The sequence below is a fragment of the Jaculus jaculus genome, chromosome 6, assembly GCF_020740685.1.
Source record: "Jaculus jaculus isolate mJacJac1 chromosome 6, mJacJac1.mat.Y.cur, whole genome shotgun sequence".
Lineage (NCBI taxonomy): Eukaryota > Metazoa > Chordata > Mammalia > Rodentia > Dipodidae > Jaculus > Jaculus jaculus.
Genome location: NC_059107.1, coordinates 115,543,089 through 115,556,245, shown reverse-complemented (window position 1 = coordinate 115,556,245; position 13,157 = coordinate 115,543,089). Strand labels below are relative to the sequence as shown.

Here is a 13,157-nt window from a genome sequence, read left to right as displayed (position 1 = left end):
ACGCTTCTTTACTCATCTAGCTGTTTATATAACTCCTTCACCCATTCTTGCTTAATTCTCTACTATTTATTAGGGAAGCTGGACACTGAAATGGGTTACTGAAAAGTCAAAGTAAAACTTCAGCCTAGTGTTTGAGCCTTACAGGGTGGACAGAAATGGCTCCTTGCATTAATAGAGTTGTGGTGCATTAATGGGGTTGTAAACATAATGGTGTCCGTGTAACAACTGGCATGTGGCCTGCAGGTCTCATTATTTTACAATTACACCCAGATGTCATACGTCAGTGTTGGCATTTAAAGCCTTTGAAGTTGGTCAGTGTTTAAAACAGTTCATGTCTACCTGCTGCTGAAGTTACAGTGAAGAGAAGACAAGTCGGTTTAACAATCGCATGTGTTGTTCCTAACTAGCCATTGACAAGAAAGAGTTATACAGGTACTTACTATTTATAACTCATGGCTACATCCACAAAATACTTCCTCCTCTGTCGATAGACATTGTCCTTAAATCCCTTAAACAGAAAAGAGATTAAGTTATTTAACAAAGTGCCAAAAAAATTAGCTGCAGGAGGCCTAAAAGAAAATCACTGTGGTGTTTATTGAGTGTTAATTCAAATGTAAATCTTATCCTCAGATGACCATATTGATGACACAGGCAAAAGCAAATTGTGCTTACAGTAAAATCTCATTCAATCTGGTTCTGCTAATTTGGGCTGTGTGGGAATTCAGGCCAGGGTTTACCTTTCCACTAAGCAAGCAATATGGCTTAGTTAAGCAAATTGATATTTTGAACAATATCTTGAGGTTTTCAAGTATCATTTACAAGCTATTGATCTTAATCACAAATTAATCTTAGCCTATTCATTAAAACAGGTCTGTTTAGCATGGTGATTCAGTAAGATAACCTAATTTTAGTTGTGTTCTGTAAATAACTAATAAATGTAAGATTTTGAAGAACTCAGTCATTCAGAATAACCATCAAATCCCCAAATTAGCATGATTTAAAGAGGTTTTCCTGTGTTTTGTGACTGCTGACACACAGTGCACTACTGCTAAAGTGGTCATGCAGAGGAGCAGGTTGGCTCAAGTGTCCTGAGTTACTACCTCTGACATGTGTGAGCCAACACCTATTTGCACCATCCATTTGGAAAACTGAACACTGTGTCATTTTTCAATCAAGTGGACTTCTGAGAGGACTTCCTGATTCTTGTCCACAGACTTACCATTTTCCTTTGTTTCCCATACAAACCCAATTATCTCTAAACTCATTTCCTCAAGGTGCTGGAAATCCTGGTAGGATTGTTTCTACTCTGTACCTCTATACCTCTGCACCCCAAAGGATAACCAGGAAGCAGCAGCCACTGGCCATAGAGTTCAAGCAAGAAGATGAGCCACAGGAACCAAAGGGTTCAATAGTAGCAGACAGAAATGGGGGTTACAAGGGTCTAAACTTCCCTTTACAGCAAAACAGACATTTTGCAAGGTGGGACAGTAAAGAGGAACATTAAACACACTAAGAAAAGCTCACTTGTTTTACCCATCTAAAAGAGAAGGTGCCTCAAGGCTAGGGTGCCTCACAGGACTGTCTGCCAGACAGAAATGAAGAATGACTTTTCTTTGAGGAGTGACAAGAGAGTAGCAGAAAAGAGAGAGGCTGTCAAATCACCCTGACACCCTATACAAACGAATCGTCCCTGCCCAGCAGCTAGTACTTTCTTTCTTGCGCTGTAAAACCAGTGTTTTAAAAAATGTTTTTATTTATTTATTTGTAAACAGAGAGGGGGGAGGATAAAGAGAATATGGGTGTAGCCGGGCATAGTGGCGCACGCCTTTAATCCCAGCACTCAGGAGGCAGAGGTAGGAGGATTGCCATGAGTTCAAGGCCACCCTGAGATGACAGAGTTAATTCCAGGTCAGCCTGGACCAGAGTGAGACCCTACCTCGAAAAACCAAAAAAAAAAAAAAAAAAAAAAAAGAGAGAGAGAGAGAGAGAGAGAGAGAGAATATGGGTGTGCCAGGGCCTCTAGTGGTTGCAAATAAACTCCAGATGTATGCACCACTTTGTGCATCTGGCTTTATGTGGGTACTGGGGAATCAAAGCTAGGCCATTAGGCTTTGCTGAGCCATCTCTACAGCCCGAAAACCATTATTTTTAACCTGGGTTTCATAGATGGGCTTGTGAAGTCCTCAAATATCTCTAGACAAAATTTTGTGACCACAGTTACCACATTGACAAAGTAGATCAGTGGCCCAAGAAACCTCCACTCTAGAGGATAGACAGGGTCAAGCTAGAAAGTGCCAGGTTTGTCGCTCTCTAGGCTAGGGTGGGAAAGCTGTAGAATTCCAAGCACCTGTATGACTCAAAAGGAAAGTAGGCCATGAAAATAGGGAGAGTCCCACAAAAAGCACAGCATCTGTTCCCCGATTCCTGCCAGACCAGACACTAAGTTAACAGCATCATAATCTGCTGGGCTTCCAGAAAACTCTCAACTCTCTCCCTCAGCAAACACCTGCATCTTTTCCAGGGATGAAAGTGATTTACTCATCATGCCTCATTAGCCCAGAGTGGCGGTGATTATATAAATGTTGTGGGCAAGCCAGAGCTTCCTGGATTCAACTGTGAACTGGAAAAGTGAGAGCTCTAACTGCACTGGTGACTCCAGAGAGGCATTCCTTGGCCACCCATTCTGAACTGAAGCCAGGATCAAAGGCACTAGACAAAACACAGGATGCCCTGCTCACTTTCAATTTCAGATAAATGACCAGTTTTTCCAACTTAACTGCATCCTTATACATTTATTTGCACAATCTAGCAATCCAAGCATAGAGAGAGTACATTATGCACACACCCACCCCTAGTTTAAGTCAAAGTGAGCTGAGGACCTGACGTGAACCCTAAGGTGCCCAGCTCAGTTTACACTGATACTCAAGTAGCCATATCAAAGATCTCCAGTCTGATGGAATATTACAGCCCACCTGGGAAGTTTTAATGATACTTCAGACCTGCCATTTCCCCAGAAGTTCTGATTTAAGCTCTAAAGATGGTGACCTAGTATTTCTTTCTTTAATTCTCCACAGATAATTTGAATGGGAAGGTGGGGCTTATAGTCGCTGAGATAGGACATTTGTTCTCACACTTAGAACACACCAGAATCTTCTGTAAATTCCTGGATCTATTTCTGTAAGTTTGCCTTCAGTATGCTTCAGGGGGGTCTCAAAATGTTACATTTCTTCTAAATTTTATTTATTTATTGGTGTGAGTGTGACTAATGTGGGTGTGTGGGCGTGTGTGCGCATGGGTATGGGCATTCCGAGGCAGGCATAGGGAGGTGAGAGGACAGCCTCAAGGGGTCTGTGCTCTTCTTCCACCTGCTTTGAGATAGAGGCTCTTGGTGTTGCAAACAGAGGCCAGCCCAGCTGCCCCTTGAGCTTCATTCAGATTCCTCCCTAGCTCCAGCTCCCATTATTGCAGGCATATTGGAATCACAGGTATATGTGTTGCTTGTTATCTGTCTTTACATGGGTGCTAGCTGAGGAATGGAAATTGGATCAGTAGGCTTTGCAAGCAAGCATCTTTAACTAGTGAGCCATCTCAGTAGCGCAAAAGGTTACACATTTGAAAAGTCACTTGAGAATGGGCTTTGAGGGCTTGAGAAATGCCTTAGTGGTTAAGGAGCTTGCCGGCAAAGCCAAAGGACACAGATTCAATTTCCCAGCACCCACATAAGCCAGATACACAAAGCAGCAGAAGCATCTGGAGTTCAGTTGCAGTGGCTGGAAGCCATGGCACATCTTATCACTCTCTATCTACCTCTTCCTCTCTCTCTCTCTTAAATGAAATGAAATAATATAATATAATATAATATAATATAATATAATATAATATGAATCTAAGCTGGGAATAGTGGGGTATGTCTTTAATCCCAGCACTGGCGAGTCAGAGGTAGGAGGATCTCCGTGACTTGGAGGCCACCCTGAGACTACATAGTGAATTCCAGGTCAACCTGGACTACAGTGAGACCCTACCTCGAAAAACTAAAAGAAAAAAAAGAATGGACCTTGAGCCACACTTTCAAAGAGTCTCCCAGAAAAAAATAGCATCTTCAACAAATGGTCTAGACAAATTGGATAACCATATGTAGAAAAAAAAAAAAAAAACTAGACCCATACATCTCACCACACACAAAAACCAAGTATAGGTTAAAGACCTCAATATAAGACTGGAAACTCTTCTACTGGAAGGAAAAAATAGGAGGAATGCTCCATGATATAGGAGTAGGAAAAGAAAACCTGAACAAAACCCCAGTGGTCCAAAAAATTAAACAATCACTCAATCAATGGGATCACATGAAACTAAAAACTTTTGCACAAACATACCATAATCAGAGCCAATAGACTACTCACAGAAGGGGAGAAAATCTTTGCCAGCTATACCACTGACAGAGGCCTAATATCTAGAATCTACAAAGAAGTCAAAAAATTAAACAATAAAAAAAAATCAGGGGCTGGGGTTGGAGAGATGGCTTAGTGGTTAAGGCGTTTGCCTGCAAAGCCAAAGGACCTCAGTTCGATTCCCCAGGACCCACATAAGCCAGATGTACAAGGTGGCGCATGCATCTGGAGTTCATCTGCAATGGCTAGAGGCCCTGGCACACCCATTCTCTCTTTCTCTCTCAAGTAAATAAATAAATAAAACAACTCACTCAAAAAAATGGAGCAGAGAGCTGAACAGAGAGTTCTCAGAGGAAGAAATACAAATGGCTAACACACACTTAAGAAAATGTTCAACATTCTTAACCACCAGGAAAATGCAAATTAAAACAACTATGAGATTCTACCTTCTGCCAATAAGGATGGCAAACATCAAAAAAATCAAATGACAGGGCTGGAGAGATGACTTATCAGTTAAGGCGTTTGCTTGCAAAGCCAAGGACCTAGGTTCAATTCCCCAGGACCCAAGTAAGCCAGATGCATAAGGTGGTACATGTGTCTGGAGTTCATTTTCAGTGGCTGGAGACTCTGGTATACTGATCCTCCCCCCCCATTCTCTCTCTCTCTCTCTGCCTCTCTCATAAATAAAAAATAATGTTTAAAAAAATCAAATGACAGTAAATGTTGGTGAGGATGTAGAGAAAGAGGACCCTCATTCATTGTTGGTGAGATTGTAAGCTTGTACAACCACTATGGAAAGCAATATGGAGATTCCTGAAAAGGATGAATATAGAGTTGCCAACAGACCTAGTTATTTCCCTTACTGGGAATTTATCCTAAATGCTCCATGCTTCACTACAGAGATATGTTTATAGCTGCTCAATTTATAATAACTAAGAATTAGAACAAACCCAGGTGCCCATCCTTAGATGAATGAATAATGAAATTGTGGTACATTTACACAATGGAATTCTACTCAGCAGTGAGAAAAAAAATGACACAATGAAATTTGTAGAAAAATGGATGGATTTGGAACAGATCATACTCAGCAAACTCACACAAATCATAGAAAGACAAATGCTGCATGGTCTTACTCATCTGTGCTTCCTAACCCTGAACAACTCAAGTTGCTGACATACCTGATAGGCAACTTGAGGCCCAGACAATAGGAATGGAAGGACTTGAGGGGAGGAGAAGAAGAGGATGGGGAAAAAAAATACAAAACTAAACCCAAAATGAACTGGTACCATATAAACCTTTATCCCTGAAGACATACTAAAAGCTTGAACCCTCAACAGGAGTATGGAGGGAGTACCTGAAAAAAAGGCCCTGACGAGGGTGGGATGAAACCTACCTTTAAAAAAAATTTTTGTCTCTGGCCTGCTGGCCTGTAACTCCAAGTACCAGAATGTGGTTGCTAACCACAATGAGCTGTTGATCAGAGAAACCTACAAGGTCCCCAAAATAAGACAGACTTTTGTGAAAGCACTTGATTATCCACCTGAGGTAAAAGGTAAGAGCCTATTGTTGAAGACACCATATGCTGCCTGCACAGAACACAGAGACCTGGCTAGAATCTTGAAGATATCCAGTCCCCCCCACAGGCCATCTAATGATATAAGGCACAACGTGAGCTACTGGGGGAAAGTAGCCAACAACAGTCCAGGGGTCTAAGCCACTCAGAAACAAACACCCTGACAAGTGTACACACAAGTGCAATAGAGGCACTCAGCCTTGGTGGGCAACCAATAGCTTTCTGATTGGATAAGAGATCCACTCAGTGGAAAGGAACCTATATTTGGAAGTGGGAACCAGGTCAGACTCCTATGGAGACAAAGATGATGCTCTCCAATGTCAAGCTCCCACTAGTCTTTGGCTAAGAGAGGGGTTACATCCCTCAAATTCTCTCTAAATTAATAAGGCTTATCTCATTTAACCTGTACTGACTTCACTCTCTGATGAAGAATCCATTTTTTGTCTTTCAGAAGATAGTGAGACCCACGGAGATAAACTACCCCTCACACTTCAGTCAAGCTCCAGCTGAAACCACAGAGGAATTTGGAAGATGAGCAAGAATGCAGCTTTCATGGTGAGTCTGACAATCAGCACCAGGGTAAGGAGACAGACCCTGAGGATACACAACACCTACCAAAGCAGAGATCCAGGGGCTCCTAAAAGCTCACCACTGAAGTAAACTTGAAACTCACCCAACACAGCTCAAGGAACTTTGTGGAAAAGGAGGCAGAAAGATTGTAAGAGTGACATGTTGGGACATCACGCCCAGAGGCACTGCCTTCCTCCAACAACTGACTGCTGATCCCACAACGCATAGCCCACAACTCTATGGTGAATACCTGTATCCCCACTAGGAGGGCCCCTCAGCAGAAGTGGGCAGGGATGAGAGAAAGGATGGCACCGACTCATGATGTATCCATGCTAAGTATGTCTATAATAAATAAAGAAATAAAAATTGAAGAGGAAACAAAAAAACAAACAATAAAAGAGTCTCCTAGTCTAGATCCGGGCAGGTCAATGTGTAGAGCCTCAACTGGGAGCTTACAAAAAAGGAAAATACAGAGTCACTATCTGCATTAAAAAAAAAAAAAAAAAAAAACTTCTAGGTGATTTCTTTGACCATAAAATATTTAACTAGGTATTTATTTAACCCTTTCTCAGAGCAGCATGACATCTGTTCCAAGCTCCTTCTGAACTATCCCTGAGTCTATCTCAGGACTGAGGTTACCCATAGACATAAAAAGTGCTGGGCTGGAGAGATGGTATAGCAGTGGCATTTGCCTGCAAAGCCAAAATACCTATGTTTGATTCCCCAGGACCCATGTAAGCTAGATGCACAAGGTGGTACATGCATTTGGAGTTCTTCTGTAGTGGCTGGAGGCCCTGGTACACCCATTCTCTCCTTCCCTCTCTCTCTCTCTCTCTCTCTCTCTCTCTCTCTCTCTCTCTCTCTCTCTCTCTCTTTCAAATAAATAAATGAAAAAATTAAAAATCCTTTAAGAAGTGCTTAAACTGGGTATAGTGTGCACACCTTTAATCCCAGTACTGAAGAGGCAGAGGTAGGAGGAGTACTGTAAGTTCTAGGCCAGCCTGGGCTAGAGTGAGACCCTATCTTGAAAAAAAAAAAAAAACCCAAAACTGTTTAGACAACTTTGTCCATTGTCATGAAATAATATCAATATCTCCCTCTCTCTCTCTCTCTCTCTCTCTCTCTCTCTCTCTCTCTCACACACACACACACACACACACACACACACACACACACACACACACAAAACAATTTACCAATAGCAAGTTTTGCCTAAGAAGCTTTTGGTGTACTTATTATAAAAATAAAATATGTGCTTAAAAAATGACAAGAGAAGCAGTGAACTGCTAAGTACTTGAAATTATTTCAAGTGGCTGCACAGAAAATAAGAGAAGGTATCATAAAGTAGGTGTAATTAGGAGTAGTAGAATAATTAAGAGCAGGAAAGTTTGCTCTTGATGGAGTGTACTTTTTCACAGCAAGGTCAGTGACTTCCTGAGGCTGTCCCTTTAAAATGGCTGAACCCCTTCCCACACAGGTTGAGTGATTTTTAAAGGAGACTAGGGGGATCATTTGGAAATAGGAGTTATCAAAAACTCCTTTCCTGTCCAAGTGTTGATCTGGATAATTTAATGCAGCATCTCCATTACTAGAATTAAGTGTTTACTCTTGCCAAAATGCCTTCCAGTTGCTTTATTAACCAGGCTTTTCAAACACCCCTTTGAGGTCAATAAGAATTTTATCTCCACCTTTTACACCAAGATCTGGAGGCACAGAAGTAGAGGGACTTGGCCAAGGTCATTCTACAAGTTAACAGCTGGTGTCAGTGCAGTTCTGGTCCTTATAATCTTTTAAATCAACCTTCTGTGCTAATTCCAGCACATATGAGGCTGGGAGAAGGGGAAGATAACAAACAGATGACGACTAAAGGCACTTTAAATGATCAGGAGACTTACATGTGAACTGCTGTGAAATTTTATGCTATGCCTGCATGAATTCAGTGTCCTTGCATGAATTCAGCTTTTTAAAATGATGCAATTAAATTAGGCCTGTTGGAGCATCTATTTGAATGCTGTACTCGAATTGGTTTGCATGTGTACAGTATACTAAATGACTGAGTTGACTGAAAATTCCTTTAGCATTGAAGTTGTTGTGGTTACAAACTGAAGCGTGGACGGGTTAAAGCAAATTCCCAGGTGATACCGATGCTACTGGTTCTGCACCCACACCTACTGTATAGAGTGCAGTCACACAATCACCTTTTCAGATTTCATCCATTTAAATAGCATAGATGCCTGTTAACTATGGCCTTCATAACACAAAGCCTTCCCATAAAGCATGACTGATCAGCTGGGATTACACAAGGGATACTGGGAGAGGGAAAGATGCTTATAATTAATGTGTGTATTGCTCACTTCACCCAGACTATTACCTGTACTTCATCCTGACCATGAAGAAGTTCCAGGTCTCTTGTGTTAAATAAAAACTGATGTTAAGAGGGGCGGGGGAGAAAAATGGGAAATGCTTACCCAAGTATCATATTTCTCTGAAAATGGTCATTTTTATTGGAGTAGAGGAGAGGATGGTGGTAGATAGATTCAGAGTAAATGTGGGGAGGGATACATCTTCCATCACAGTCTTATTTTAAAACCCTCTGCCTTTCCATTGAGACTGAAGTCAACCACATTTCTCTGCTCCTAACTACCTCCAGTCAAGGAAAATGGCAGGGAGAATTTTATTCTCTGGCTGAGCCCCATCACATCTAATCCTCACTGGTTTCCCAAAGGCGTGATCAATTTTAGTTCATCGTTTTTCCAAGGGTCACCATCTGAGAGTATATGTTAGGCTGTCTCATTCCACAGAAGTATTCTCCAGGGTATGGAATCTCCTCCTCTATCCAACTCTTAAAAAAAAAAAATAAATGCTATGTGAAAATGCCATCTTTCTAACCTCCTTGCAGCCAACACATGTACAAAGAAGCTTCATCATTTGAAAGTCTGCTCTCAGTTAGGAGGGATACATAGCAAATTGCTCTACAACAAAGCATTACAGCACATAACACAGCACGCCACCTGGCATGTGGCAGAGCTGGGAGAGCCTGTGTGAAATAGATTTTGCTGGACACTTACTGGGTGGTCGGCATCAAGTTCAGTACCATACATGAGAACTCTGTGCGAGCATCTGTCTAACTCGGAAATCTTCCGGGGGAACCATGGCACATCCTCTAGTTCTGTTGAAGACACAGTACAGGTACAACAATGTTAGCTCACAGATTTGTTTTCCCCTTTGCAACATTTGTCAAGATTGCAAAACCACCCACCAAGACAAAAAAAAAAAAAAAAAACTTGCCTTCTTCCTCTGTCCAAATGTTCTCAGGTGGATTCAGCGTCACAATGGTGGTCTGTAATTTCAGCAACTGAATGAGTTCATTGAAATCTGTTTTGCCACACTCACAGTCCACAAAGATTTCAACTTCAGAACTTCTTCGCCGGGATCTCCTGGATTCAATGTGAACCATGTTGACATGTTTTTCCTGTGGAAAAGGAAGTACTTCTAAGTCACATTCAGGACACAATGAAAGGAATGCTTATGCTCAGATCTTAACACAACAAAGTGTCAAGTACTCATAAAAGAAGACTTTGATTGACTAATGCATGAAGATTACAACTACTGTCTCTATTAAGAACTTGAGCAGGGCTGGAGAGATGACTTAGTGGTTAAGATGCTTGCCAGCAAAGCCTAACAAACCAGGACTCATTCCCCAGTACCCACATAAGCAAGACACAACATGGTGACACATGCATCTGGAGTTTGTTTGCAGTGGCTAGAGGCCCTGACATGCCCATTCTCTCCCTCTATCTGCCTCTTTCTCTTGCAGAAAGAAGAAAAAGAGAAAGAAAGAAAGAAAGAAAGAAAGAAAGAAAGAAAGAAAGAAAGAAAGAAAGAAGGGAGGGAGGGAGGGAGGGAGGGAGGGAGGGAGGGAGGGAGGGAGGGAGGGAGGGAGGAGAAAAAAGAAAGTTAGTTGAGTATTTATACCTCTGTGTAAGTGGTCTTGTCTCATACAAAAGAGGAAGGTATAGAAGATATATAAAGGTCACAGCAAAATATACTTTAATTATGAGCACCATCATTTCCCAGTGTGGTCCACATCCCACTGATGGTGCATGGTTATTTAGGGGGAAAAGTTGCTTATTACATTATCATCTAACCCTAAGATTTGCAAATTAATGTGTCTGAAAAACATAATTAAAACCCACAGTCACATTTTATAAAGCTATAAAGCTTCCTTTTGAAATGAACTTTAAAAATAATGCATCAGAGCCAGACATAATGACAGCACTTATAATCCCAGCACTCAGATGTCAGAGATAGATAGACTGCAAATTCCAACCTGGGCCACATAGCAAAACCCAGCTACAAATCAATAATAATAATAACAAAAATAATAAGTAGGGCTGGAGAGATGGCTTAGCAGTTAAGGCACTTGCTTGCAAAGCCAAAGGACCCAGGTTCAATGCCCCAGGACCTATGTAAGCCAAATGAACAAGGTGGCATATGTGTCTGGAGTTCATTTTCAGTGGTAGAGGTCCTGGTGCACCCATTCTCTTTCTCTCTGTCTGTCTGTCTGTCTCTCTCCCCCCCCCCTCTGTCTTTCTCTGCCTCTTTCTCTCTCCAATAAATAATTTTTAAAACAACAAAAGCCAGGCATGGTGGTGCATGCCTTTAATCTCAGTACACGGGAGGCAGAGGTAGGAGGATCACCATGAGTTTGAGGCCAGCCTGAGACTACATAGTGAATTTCAGGTCAGCCTGGATTAGAGTGAGAAAAGCCAAAAAAAAAAAAAACAAGTAAAATAAGTGTGTGTGTGTGTGTGCGTGTGTGAAGGCCAGAGGACAACTTCTGGTGGTGTTCCTCAATAACATCCTCTACCTTTTTGTGAGACAGAGTTTCTCACTGGCCTAAAACTAGCCAAGCTGGCTAGACTCTGGCCAGCAAGTTCCAGAGATTAATCCCACCCCTCAAACTCCAACTCCCCAGAGCTGAGATTACAAATGTGAGCCACCATGCCTGGCATTTTTAAAAAATATATTTATTTGCAAGCAGAGAGAGAGAATGGGTAAAGTATTCCAGGGACTCTAGCCACTGCAAATGAACTCCAGATGCATGCACCACTTTGTGCATCTGGCTTTACATGGGTACTGGGGAATCGAACCCATCTCATTAGGTTTGGCAGGCAAGCACCTTAACCTCTGACCTATCCCTCCAGCCCATGCCTGGCTTTTTAAATGTGAGTTCTTGGTGTACAGCTCCTGTCCTCATGCTTACAAAACAGGTACTTTTATCCACTTAACTCTTTCCCCAACCCAAAATAAAGCAATTTTTTAAAACTCTAGGGCTGAAGAGATGTCTTAGCAGTTAAGGTGCTTGCCTGTGAAGCCTAAGACCAAATGCTTGAATTTCCAGGTCCCACCTAAGCCAGATGCACAGTGAGGTAAGAATGCAATATCGCACATATGGAGTTCGTTTCCAGCGGCAGGAGGCCCTGGCATGCCCAATCTCTCCCCCTCTTTCTCTCTCTCTCCTCTCTCTCTCTCTATCTGTCGCTCTCAAATAAATAAATAATTTTTTTAAGTATAATGGTAGCCCCTCAACAGGGCCATTCACTGATGCTCTCACGAGAATCCTGGGGCCAGCTTCATCCAAAGCTATGTTGCTGCAACTGTCAACCTATGATGGACCGCAGACCTCAGAGGGGGAAAAAAAAAAATCTCCTTATTACAAGCTATTCTGGGGACAATGGTAAGTTAGCACTTAAAAATCTGGTTCAGGGGCGTGAGATGGTTTAGCGGTTAAGGCATTTGCCTGTGAAGCCTATGGACCCAGGTTCGAATTCCCAGGACCCACGATAGCCAGATGCACAAGGTGGCACTTGTGTCTGGAATTCATTTACAATGGCTGGAGGCCCTGACACGTGCGCTCACTCTCTCACTCTCCCATTCTCTCTCTACATGCCTTTCTCTCAAATAAATAAATAAAAATAAAAGAATTTAAAAATCTGGTTCAGCCAGGCATGGTGGCACACACCTTTCATCTCAGCACTTGGGAGGCAGAGGTAGGAGGATCACTGAGAGTTCGGAGCCACCCTGAGACTACATAGTGAATTCCAGGTCAGCCTGGACTAGAGTGAGACCCAATCTCAAAAAAAAAAAAAAAAAATGGTTTAAGTTCTTCAGTGATATGCATTTCTCCTCTCCTCCCTCAGCCCACCTAGCATAAGCACACACCCCGCCATGACTCCAGAGGCTGTTCACTTTCAGAGACAGTCCTGGATGCCCTCAGCACAGAGGCAGGATGAGCAGTTTCTCATACTAAATCACACAGCATCTTCTCCTCCACAAAGAACCAAGTCCTATGACCAGGAAACTGGATGTTCTGTTTCTATTTTTATTAATCTTTGTACTAAGGTTTGAGAGACTTCACATACATTATGTCACTTTGGGATTTAATGTCCTTTGGTTGAAGAAGAGTAGATATTTTTAAACTAAGGCACTGAGGTCCCGATGGTTAAGTGGTTTAGCTGAGACCCCGTGATTAGCTGATGGCAGAGAGAAAAGTCAGAATGCTAACTCCTTCTCCAGGGATTCTTCCACTAAACCCAGCTGTTTAATTGAATTGGCTTGCCTGT

At 42.1% G+C, this 13,157-nt stretch overlaps 1 protein-coding gene across 1 annotated transcript in view; it reads right to left on the bottom strand.

The window, feature by feature from the left end:
- Tph2 (tryptophan hydroxylase 2) overlaps positions 1–13,157 on the bottom strand; it is a 132,410-nt gene that overhangs the window by 109,336 nt on the left and 9,917 nt on the right. Inside the window, exons 4-6 of the mRNA XM_004650111.2 lie at positions 9,820–10,003; positions 9,600–9,700; positions 441–508 (exon numbers count right to left, since the gene is read on the bottom strand). Of these exons, the coding sequence (XP_004650168.1) occupies positions 441–508; positions 9,600–9,700; positions 9,820–10,003 (353 nt within the window). The remainder of the gene's footprint in view (positions 1–440; positions 509–9,599; positions 9,701–9,819; positions 10,004–13,157) is intronic.